General features: G+C 40.7%; 1 protein-coding gene across 2 annotated transcripts in view; it reads right to left on the reverse strand.

Moving 5' to 3' along the window:
* BLM (BLM RecQ like helicase) overlaps positions 1-10798 on the reverse strand; it is a 66165-nt gene that overhangs the window by 8571 nt on the left and 46796 nt on the right. Inside the window, exons 16-18 of one of the 2 annotated variants that reach the window (XM_007470557.1) lie at positions 8989-9136; positions 2050-2249; positions 1415-1607 (exon numbers count right to left, since the gene is read on the reverse strand). In XM_007470557.1, coding sequence (XP_007470619.1) covers positions 1415-1607; positions 2050-2249; positions 8989-9136 — 541 coding nt within the window. The remainder of the gene's footprint in view (positions 1-1414; positions 1608-2049; positions 2250-8988; positions 9137-10798) is intronic. The other variant, XM_007470558.1, reaches the window with a different exon arrangement.

Consider the following 10798-nt stretch of genomic DNA (forward strand, 5'->3'; position numbering starts at 1 on the left):
CGTCTTACAAGTGCTGACGGCCAAATGGCAGCTGTGCTGTAACTGCCTCCACATGTGAGATCTCAGTCATAGCTATCAGTGCTGCCGGCATGCCAACAGCGCCACTGCAGTGCTGGTTCCTCACGTGTTGAATTGAACTGCACATGAAATGTGTTAGAAAAGACTAGATTGTGATTAGCATTGAGAAAATGACTGTGCATGCAGAAAAGCTCAGAAACGGAGTAACGGGGGATAAATTTGGCATTAACAAAGCAAATTGTATGTCCTGGAGGAAATGACAATTGCACAGTTTCTTGCAAGAAACAACCAAGTGCTTTATATGACCTGAAGTAGATGAAGCAGTGTTACATTTGTGTTACTGAGAGACGTGCAGCCTCCCGCGGACACTTTCCGGTATCATCAAGAAAGTGTCACCACCAAATCAGAATGGGTGACAAGGATTTTGATTAAAATTTTGGGGAACAGAGTGGAGCATGCTAAAAAGGTTGTATCACTAACGTTCCTGATTACATGAGGGAAAACAAAGACATGGACAACTGACTCAAAAAATAATTCAGAAGAGTCAGGTTTTGAATGTGAATTTTTACAAGTACTTAATTCAATCTACTTTGATTGTATGCATTTTCCATATATGCACAGTTATATATGATAAAAATCTAAATAAAGTAAAAACAACTCTTTCAATAAAAGCACTGTGCCACAGTTTAATTAGTAGAATTTTTTCTTTCTCAATAGTCCATAAAATAACAATGTGGCATTTTAGAGTTGATGAAATACTGTAATGACCTATGGTGGCAGGAGTGGGAATGGAAGAGAGAGAAGTGATGATTATAAGCTTTTATGAAGGAAGAGGGTGGAAGGAAATGTACACTAGTCAGTCAACCATGTGGCCAACTTATTTTCCAGGGGCTCTACTATTAGAATTCTGGGTTGAGCTGTCTGAAGCCATGGAAATAACTCACGTCAGCAAGGATTTATCAAAAAATACTTAGACACAGCAGTGTGCTAGATCTGGATTCAGAGAAGCATAAAACAAAATCTCTTTTCAAAAGGAACTTAGCTCCGCATTGCAAAGACATGTACACACATAGTTAAACATCATAAGGCAGGCAAATAAGGCACACAAATTCATTAAGTGACATCTCGTGTTAGCGATTAGAATTATCCATATCCTAACATTCAGCATTAGACTGAAGTATAAGATTGAAATTATACCATATGTCTGAATAACAAAGTACTGTGTATATCTTAAAAAATATATTTTATCTCAAGAATGAGTTTAAACTGTTTTTCTGAGCTTTCAATTCAGAGATCAAAAAGACTGAGATACATTAATGCTCTTGATAAGTTCCTTAGCAAGATTAACTTTTAGCCTATTAATTTATGCCACGCAACAGAAGACACACACACCAACCTGCAAGCTTCTTGAGAGTGACAGTATTAAAAATATTAAAGTAATGGACACCAAAAACTTTTCCTAGAGATTTGCAGACTTCCGTAAGCTCTCCAAGACATTTCTTAACCACCTCTTCCCTCTGAGATACCTTTGTCACTAAAGCTTTTTGTTTTTTCACACTGCTGGAATTTTCCGTTTCCATAAAGTCTACCTTTGTGAGAGAAAATGAGAGGACAGGAATGAGTGCATGCACATAGAGGCTTTATTTAATGCTTAATTACATTTTTGGGGGGGTACTTCTGTTACGCCAAGTAGACAGTAAGTCCCTTGGGAACGGGGCTGTATATTCTCCATCTTTATATTTCCCGTGCCAGCACAGACTAGCTTTCTGATAAATGTTTATTTAATGACTATACGATGATTTAATGATCTGACAACCAACCCACTCAATTCATTTTGACAGGTGTTACATTACTTGGGTTCAATTTTAAGATCTCTTTCTAAATTAAGAAAAATAGAATATGTTCATATAGGACAGTATATATAAATTCAGTATCCATAAGCTTTGGAAAAGACACTTGAGTTTGTAGTAAAATAGTTCTGTCTACTCATTGTGAGATAATAAAATAAAATAAACATTTAAAATACCATACCTTTAAATGTCCATTTAGTACATGTTGGGCTTTATTTCCAGGCATCACATATGCAATTGGTTGATCATTGGCATTGATATATAAGTCTTCATCCAAAATCCTGTCAAGTATTAGCTTTTTAAAAAGTCTTTCAGCATTGTGTCTTGAATAAGCAGATCCCTTTCCAAATATTCCTGACTGAATTTTTGCACTCTTACTCCCTGGTAAGAAGGTAAGAGAAATTAGATTAGTAAATGTAGGTATACTATAACTCTAACAGAAGAGGCTAAAAAAGCCATTTATGGACAGGTCTGGGTAAATGAGATAGCTAAGCTCTTCCGCAGGAAAAACCATGGCACAAATAGACACTTGTTTCCATGAAGTAAGAATATTTGAGTAGAACGCTAAAATAACTGTGTGTACTTCTCTTCATCTTTTTATAACGTGCATTGGCCAAAAACAGCAGCAAAATTAAGTTTAACATTTTAGCATGTTGCATGTACAGCTTATAAAATTGTATTAGAGCAAACAAATCAAAGACAGTTCATATAAACCTTAATAGCTTCATATCACTGTTGCAGAACACTCCACAAGGCTGTATACTTCCCTCCTCCTCCCACTGACTGAGAGTCCCACCCACAGCTGGATCCTTGGTTTCACATCCACGCTGCACTAATGACTAATGTTTTCATCATAAACACAATTTAAAATTTTTTATTTATTTTTTTGGCTGCGTTGGGTCTTCGTTGCTGCGTGTGGGCTTTCTCTAGTTGTAGCAAGCGGGGGCTACTCTTCCTTGTGGTGTGCAGGCTTCTCATGGCAGTGACTTTTCTTGCGGAGCACAGGTTCTAGGTGCATGGGCTTCAGGAGTTGTGTGGCACGTGGGCTCAACAGTTGTGGCTCGCGGGCTCTAGAGCGCAGGCTCAGTACTTGTGGAGCACGAGTTTAGCAGCTCCACGGCATGTGGGATCCTCCCCGACCAGGGCTCGACAAGTGTATTCTTAACCACTGTGCCATCAGGGAAGCCTCACAATTTTATTATAACAATCTACTTAAGAAGGCTTGTGACACTGATTATAATCAGAATTAACAATTACTTTGTAAAGCTTTAGTTCTATTTTAAGAGTTCCAAATAATTACATTATTGTAAATTTCAGATGGCTTCTGGTCATAGATGCTGAATGATTCAAGTTTTTCCTTTTTCAAGTGATTTGTATCCCTGAAATGGCACATTCCTGGGGCAGGACTACTGCTCTGATAACGGGCTGGCTGATGTGGACCAACCCTAGTGCTGAGGATAACTAAGAAATCTGGACGAAACATAAACAATTTTCTTAAAAAACACATAAGAGCTAAGGAGAAACTGAAGAATGTGTCAGAAAAATGTCTGACTTAGCAATGTACATGAAAGGTACAAACAGAGATGTAGATGAGGGTGTATTTAAAAGGCTATTTATCACATCACTATTTACAATAGAACAATATGTCCTAAAATAAAACTATTTAAATATATTTCATCAATATGATAAAATATAAATTAAAAACTACTTAAGAATAAAAAAATAAGAAAATGCTTATATCTCGTTATATAAAAATGACAGAAACTATACACACAATATGATAAATATCTGATTGTGAGCAAACACACATTAAAACATTAGCAGTTTTTTGGGGAGCTATTTGTATTTTTCGGTTTCATACATATTATAATGTAGAATGATCATGTATCATTCTTATAACAAATTATTTTATCTGCAACCCCTTGTACCCCCAAAAGAGTCCAAACTAGGAGAAGGCAAGAATCCAGAACAGGAAGACCAGCATCAAAAGTTGCTTTGTCCTGAGAAATGTACAGATCCAGGAGACACAGCTGAGAAACTGAACAAACCATCTTCCTACTCCAATCTAGGCTACTAAGTTTTTAATTGCTTTATAGATTTTTAATTAAAGTAATACATGTACATAGGAAAAAAACACAATATAGCACAGGCGGGTTTATAATTAAAAGCAACATTCCTCTGTTCCACCCTTCCCCTCCCTAGTCTCACTCTTCTCCAAGGCAATCACTTTTTTAAAAAATTTAATTTAATTTTTTTATTTTTAATTTTTTTTGGCTGCACCTCGCAGCATGTGGGATCTTAGTTCCCTGATCCCTGGTCGAACCCGCGCCCCCTGCAGTGGAAGCACAGTCTTAACCACTGGATCGCCAGGGAAGTTCCGGCAATCACTTTTTTTTTTTTTTTTTTCGGTACGCGGGCCTCTCACTGTTGTGACCTCTCCCGTTGCGGAGCACAGGCTCCGGATGTGCAGGCTCAGCGGCCATGGCTCACGGGCCCAGCTGCTCCACGGCATGTGGGATCTTCCCAGACCAGAGCATGAACTCGTGTCCTGCATCAGCAGGCGGACCCTCAACCACTGTGCCACCAGGGAAGCCCCCGGCAATCACTTTTTAAATAGGTTGTTTTCAGCACTTCTGGTGGTTACCTCTGCATGGAACCCATACTCTTGCTGTCATGCCACTGGCCAGAATCACCACCTGACATTTATTTATTGACCCTTCACAATGAAAGATGAGGCTTTACCTCATTTATACCACCCCCTTCACTTTACACTGCCCTGAATTTTGCTAGCTACATAAGACTGGTTCATCTATTGATTTCTGGGGTAACTTTAGAGTGTCTGACCACTCTCCCTCCCCACTATGTAGGAGGCTACCAGCACCCCAAGCTGTCCATATACTCCCCTTTTATTTTTATTTATTTATTTTTTAAAATTAATTAGTTTATTTTTGGCTGCGTTGGGTCTTCATTGCTGAGCGTGGTCTTTCTCTAGGTGTGGCGAGCAGGGGCTACTCTTTGGTGCAGTGCACGGACTTCTCATTGCAGTGGCTTCTCTTGTTGCGGAGCACAGGCTCTAGGCACACAGGCTTCAGTAGCTGTGGCATGTGGGCTCAGTAATTGTGGCTCGGAGGTTCTAGAGTGCAGGCTCAGCAGTTGTGGCACACGGGCTTAGTTGCTCCGCAGCATGTGGGATCTTCCCGGACCAGGGCTCGAACCCGTGTCCCCTGCACTGGCAGGTGGATTCTTAACCACTGTGCCACCAGGGCAGTCCCCCCTTTTATTTTTATTTATTGTACTTTTATTTTTGCATCATCAAGATTAACGTCTATATCCTGCCTTGTTCTCTAACCATGTTTAAGTCTATACATTGATTCTATTGTAGCTAATCAGCAACATTTATATTACAACAAGCTTCCTTCCCCACTTAGAACTCATGACTCTTGTGCAACTCTAAGGAGGATGTTCACTGTATTCAGACAAACCAATTATTTTTTTTCACGTTTTATTAATTACTCAAAATGATGCAGCCAACTTCCTTTGTTTTCTATTTGACCTTGGCTCTCTTTTATAATCTTTCCCTGGGAGTTTTTTTTTTTTTTTTTTAAAGATTTTTTTTGCTGCGGGCCTTTTTTTTCTTTCTTTGTGGTATGTGGTCCCCTCACTGTTGTGGCCTCTCCCGTTGCGGAGCACAGGCTCTGGACATGCAGGCTCAGCAGCTATGGCTCACGGGCCCAGCTGCTCCGTGACATGGGATCTTCCCGGACCGGGGCACGAACCCGTGTCCCCTGCATCGGCAGGCGGACTCTCAACCACTGCGCCACCAGGGAAGCCCTGCTGTGGGCCATTTTTAAAGTCTTTATTTAATTTGTTACAATATTGCTTCTGTTTTTTATGTTTCCATTTTTTGGCCCCGAGACATGTGGGATTTTAGGTCCCCGACCAGGGATTGAACCTGCACCCCCTGCATTGGAAGGCGAAGTCTTAACCACTGGACTGCCTGGGAAGTCCTTCCCCAGGAGTTTCTAAGTGCCTTTCTCCTTTTGTTGTTGAGAAGTAACATTTGTGTTCTTTACTGTCATCAATAAAAAAATTAATTTCTTGTTCTTTCTCTATATTGCTTGGGACTTATTTTTCCTGGCTTTCTGTTACAATTTGTACAGACTGCTTACTGGACCTGCTGCATAGCTGTGACTCTGGGATTTCTTCTCCCTGGACCCATGGGTCAGTTCCTCTGTTTATGGTATACATCATATCACCTTCTTTGCCTTCTAGTCTCCAGGCTACTGACATTAATCTGATGTCAGTTTGGTTTTGGTTTGCTTTTTCTTTCCAAAGCTTTCTGGAGTATCTCTGAAGGGGTCCCGAACATGCCACAGTGGCATAAAAATTATTTTGAGCAGAAGGTACTTGAATTTCTGAAATCCATCTGCCAAAAAGCAGAGACTCCCAAAAGAACTCAGTTGTCTTAAACCCCCTCCCCAAGAGCAACCAGAGAAAACTGACTCTTATCATTGGAGATGAGAAGTCTCCACACAACACCTAAACAGACACTGTCACAAAAACTGCCATGTCTCCCCGCTATCTTTCTCCTAAGGGCCCATTTATCTTTCCCTCAAATCATTTGTTTCCTCCTAACCCTTCTCCCGCCTCTACTTCCCCTATTAAAATGGTACACAAGCCTCAAATTCTAATTGCCCCTTTGAGTCCCATTTTCTATGAACTCCCACACATACGTGATTAAATCTGTCTTTTCTCTTGCTAATGTCCCCAACAACTAAATATAACAGAGTGGAGAAAAAGGTTTTCTTCCCTAACATCTCGTTATTCTTGGTATTCTTTTCTTTTCTTTTTTTGCTGTATGCAGGCCTCTCACTGTTGTGGCCTCTCCCGTTGCGGAGCACAGGCTCCGGACACGCAGGCTCAGCAGCCATGGTCCACGGGCCTAGACGCTCCACGGCATGTGGGATCTTCCTGGACCGGGGCACGAACCCGTGTCCCCTGCATCGGCAGGCGGACTCTCAACCTCTGCGCCACCAGGGAAGCCCCACTCTTGGTATTCTTAAATTTCATCTTATAAAGCATCTTACTTAGCATTAAGTGGGCATTTTTAAGAAAAATTTTGGCCACGCTGCGTGGCTTGTGGGATCTTAGCTCCCTGACCAGGGACTGAAACCAGGCCACAGCAGTGAAAACACTGAATCCTAGCCACTAGACCACCAGGGAACTCCCCAAGTGGGCATTTTAATTAAGGTTTTTTTTCTTTTCTATTCTGGGAAATTTTCTTTTATCATTGGTTTGATAATTCCCTCTCTCTACTTTCTATTTCAAAATTTTATGTCAGATTTTACATCTCCTAAGAATTGATCTATATTTTGTCTCTCACATTTTCCATATAGCCTTTTGCTCAGGTCTTAAGAAAATTTTCTTGACTTTATCTTCCAACCTTTCCACTAAATTTACTTGCGTCAATCATTTAAAAATTTTAACAGCTCTTTCTCTATTTTCTGTAACATTCTATTATTATTTAAGTCTTTATGAAGATACTAATCAGGAGTTTCCCCTCCCACATCCCCAAAGCTATTGCTTATTTTCTAAATTATCTCTATCCCCAAGGTCAAATACGCTACTTATTTGGTCTTTCACTTTTTTCTTTTTGGCTGCACCTCGCGGCTCACAGGATCTTAATTCCCAGACCAGGGATCAAACCCTTGCCCCCTGCATTGGAAGTGCGGAGTCATAACCACTGGACTGCCAGGGAAGTCCCTTGGTCTTTCTTTTGACTGTCTTTCCCCCCCCCCCAGATTATTTATTTATTTATTTATTTATAGCTGCGTCAGGTCTTAATTACAGTGCACGGGCTCCTCGTTCAGTGTATGGGTTTCTCTCTAGTTGTGGCACATGGGCTCAGTAGTTGTGGTGCGTGGGCTTGGCTGCCCCGCAGCATGTGGGATCTCAGTTCCCTGACCAGAGATCGAACTGGCATCCCCTGCATTGCAATATAGATTCTTGACCACTGGACCATCAGGGAAGTCCCCTTGATTGTCTATTTATATTTAGTCTTTAGGGACCAGGTTAAACTTTTTAGGTGGATTTCTTGTTATTTTATATCTAGGTCTATTTCCCCTCAAATTCCTCCCCTGAATGGGGATATCTAGTTACCAGGTTTGCTTTAGGGTAAGTGGGCTGGGTGGCCCCCAAATGCCACTTAGGGGCGCTGGCCCCCAGCTCAGCTGTCTCTCTACTCCTCAAGCAGTTTATCTTTGTTCTAGAATCAACTGCAGGCTGCTATCCCATGCAGTTCTTTTGTGAGCAGACTTTCTTTTAACCGTCCCCTCCTATTTTTGGCTCCTCTGCTTTTACTCCCACCCCCCAGGCCTCTGAGGTTCCAAGTCTGAGTCAGCCTGGTGATAATGGGGTTCTACCTGGTTGACAGCCCCTCTGCTGTAACTTTCTCTACCTTTACTGTGCATGGTGATTTACTGCATTTCATTCCATTTTTCAATATGCTTCCCTCCATTTCGTCAAAGATTTTTAAAACCTCTAATCTGATGATGGTCTCTTTCTGGTTTTCTATGCTGTTATGGATTTAATCCTCATTTTATTTCCTTGCTACTATTTTAATGGGGTCTCAAGCAAAAAAAGAAGACAGATACTTATGCTCACGCTGCCATCCCGAACTGGAAGTCAGTCAATGGGTAATTCTCCGGGGAAGTTATATTCCATTCACTCAGATGAAATTGTATAAACTTTATTATTTTCTTTTTTATTTATGGAAACTCATCTTAGTGACTTATATAAATTCTATAAAAATAATTGGTAATAATTCATAAAAATGGATTTTCTTTTGTTACTCAAAAAGGCTTTATTCTAAAACTCTTAGCTTCTATAAGAAAATAGAAGAGATTTTTTTTATGTACTTGTAATGAATTCTTTAGAGGTTCAACTTTTTTTTTTTTTTGGCTGTGCCGTGCAGCTTGTGGGATCTTAGTTCCCTGACCAGAGAATGAACCTGCGCCCCCTTGCAGTGTAAGTACAGAGTCCTAATCACTGAACCACCAGGGAATTCCCTAAAAGTTCCATTTTAATCGATGTAACTCAAACAATAAAAGAGATGACTTACCCAAGAAAATGTCGACCAGCATATTCATAGTAAATCTCCCAGAAGGACCTACATGTTTTATATTTCTTGTTCCTTGTGATGAACTGTGTTCTTGAACAAATCTTACAATATTTTTTACATCATCAGTCACATCTCTTGTCTTATAATCCTATGAATAAAAAGAGATTACCTTTTGCTATAATTAAGATACCGACACCTAGATCGCTAGGATTTAATACTAACTGTAACAGTCCCACAATAAACCATTTCCAGACTAAAACCAAGACCAAAAACCAAGGAAGTTTCAAATGTTCATTCTTTTCTAAGTTCTTATATTAACCTTGTGTCTAGAATAATTAGCACTCTACTATATCTATTTCATTTCTGTTTCATAGACAGTTACCTGAGAGTGCTCTGTGGGTAGAAATATTCTTTTTCTTTCAAAACCCTTCATACCTCTTTTGGTCACTTACTGGATGGTGACCTTTAGGGATGAAAAACATTGTCTAACCATGCAGATGTATGAGTTCTGATCTCTTTTGGGTCTTTGGTGCCACAGTCAATCCTTTTTATCATCTCCGGTCAGTTCCCTTTCTCATTCCCCTCAGTTGTCTCCAAACTCTGCCTACCATTACTATGTGGTCTTTTGCTATCGTCCATCCTAGTTCTCTAACCTAGCAATACTAAGCACCTGCAGTTCTCAAAAGCTGCATCGTGCTTCTGTGCCTCTGTATATGTAGTTCCTCTACCTTCTAATCCTTGTTCATCCACCACAGTCCTGAAGACAAATAGGTTTCTTGTCCTATACTAACGATTGGTAGTGATTCTGAGGCTTTATGTGGCATCATCATGAAAGAGTGCCCCTTCACTCTCTCCAACATCATTCCTGCCTTAATTCTTGGTGACTAGTGTACAGAGATGATCCTCCCACACCTTGGCCTTTGGCAACTTGATCTCCTGTACTCCAGTGATCCTGTCCTCCACATATGTCAGCCCCTCACTCCCATGCTCACACCCACTACCTAGCCTTACTAGTATCAGCAACCCTTTTGTTCTCCGACCGCTACCTCCTGCCTTTCTAACTCACGCCATCTAGTTTGACTCCAGCAATCCACTGGGACAGCCTATCCATTGATCCTCGTCCTCAGATGCTCAGCTTCAATTCCAGAGCCGATCATTATAACATAACCTTTCATATACCTTCAACTCCCCTGCCCTTGGGTCACACCGTTTGACAAAACACATGAGATCCAGTTTTCCACCATTCCATGCCTACAGCTGTGTAGCTGAACTTGGCAGGAGAAACACACACAACTATGCCAACTGTTTTCACTTTCAGTACAGGGCCACAAACCTCAAGTGGATCCTTAACGCTGCCAGGTAATCAATGATACATGCTTAGTCTATCTCTCCCCCATTCTCTTAGAATAGGAGTCAGCAAATTACGGCCCATGAGCTGTATACCTGTTTTTGTAAATCAAATTTTACTGGAACACAACTATGGAAAAATGGGTGTATTTATTATAATTTATGTCTGCTTTTGGGCTAAAATAGCAGAATTGAGTAGTTGTGACAGAGACTGCCCACAAAGCCTGAAATGTTGGGTTGGCCAAAAAGTTCATTTGGGTTTTTCCAAATAAGATCGTATGGAAACCCGAATGAACTTTTTGGCCAAGCCAATATTTACCACCCTCTGGCCCTTTAAGATAGTTTGCTGACCCCGGCTTAGATGACAATTTCACACTTTCTCCTTTCTCTTCAATCCCCACTCTTGTCCTGTCAGCTGACTACCTTGCTTCCTACTTTGCTGAGGAAACAAACAATCGGAAGA

The sequence above is a fragment of the Lipotes vexillifer genome, unplaced genomic scaffold, assembly GCF_000442215.2.
Source record: "Lipotes vexillifer unplaced genomic scaffold, Lipotes_vexillifer_v1.1 scaffold412, whole genome shotgun sequence".
In the NCBI taxonomy this organism is placed as follows: domain Eukaryota; kingdom Metazoa; phylum Chordata; class Mammalia; order Artiodactyla; family Lipotidae; genus Lipotes; species Lipotes vexillifer.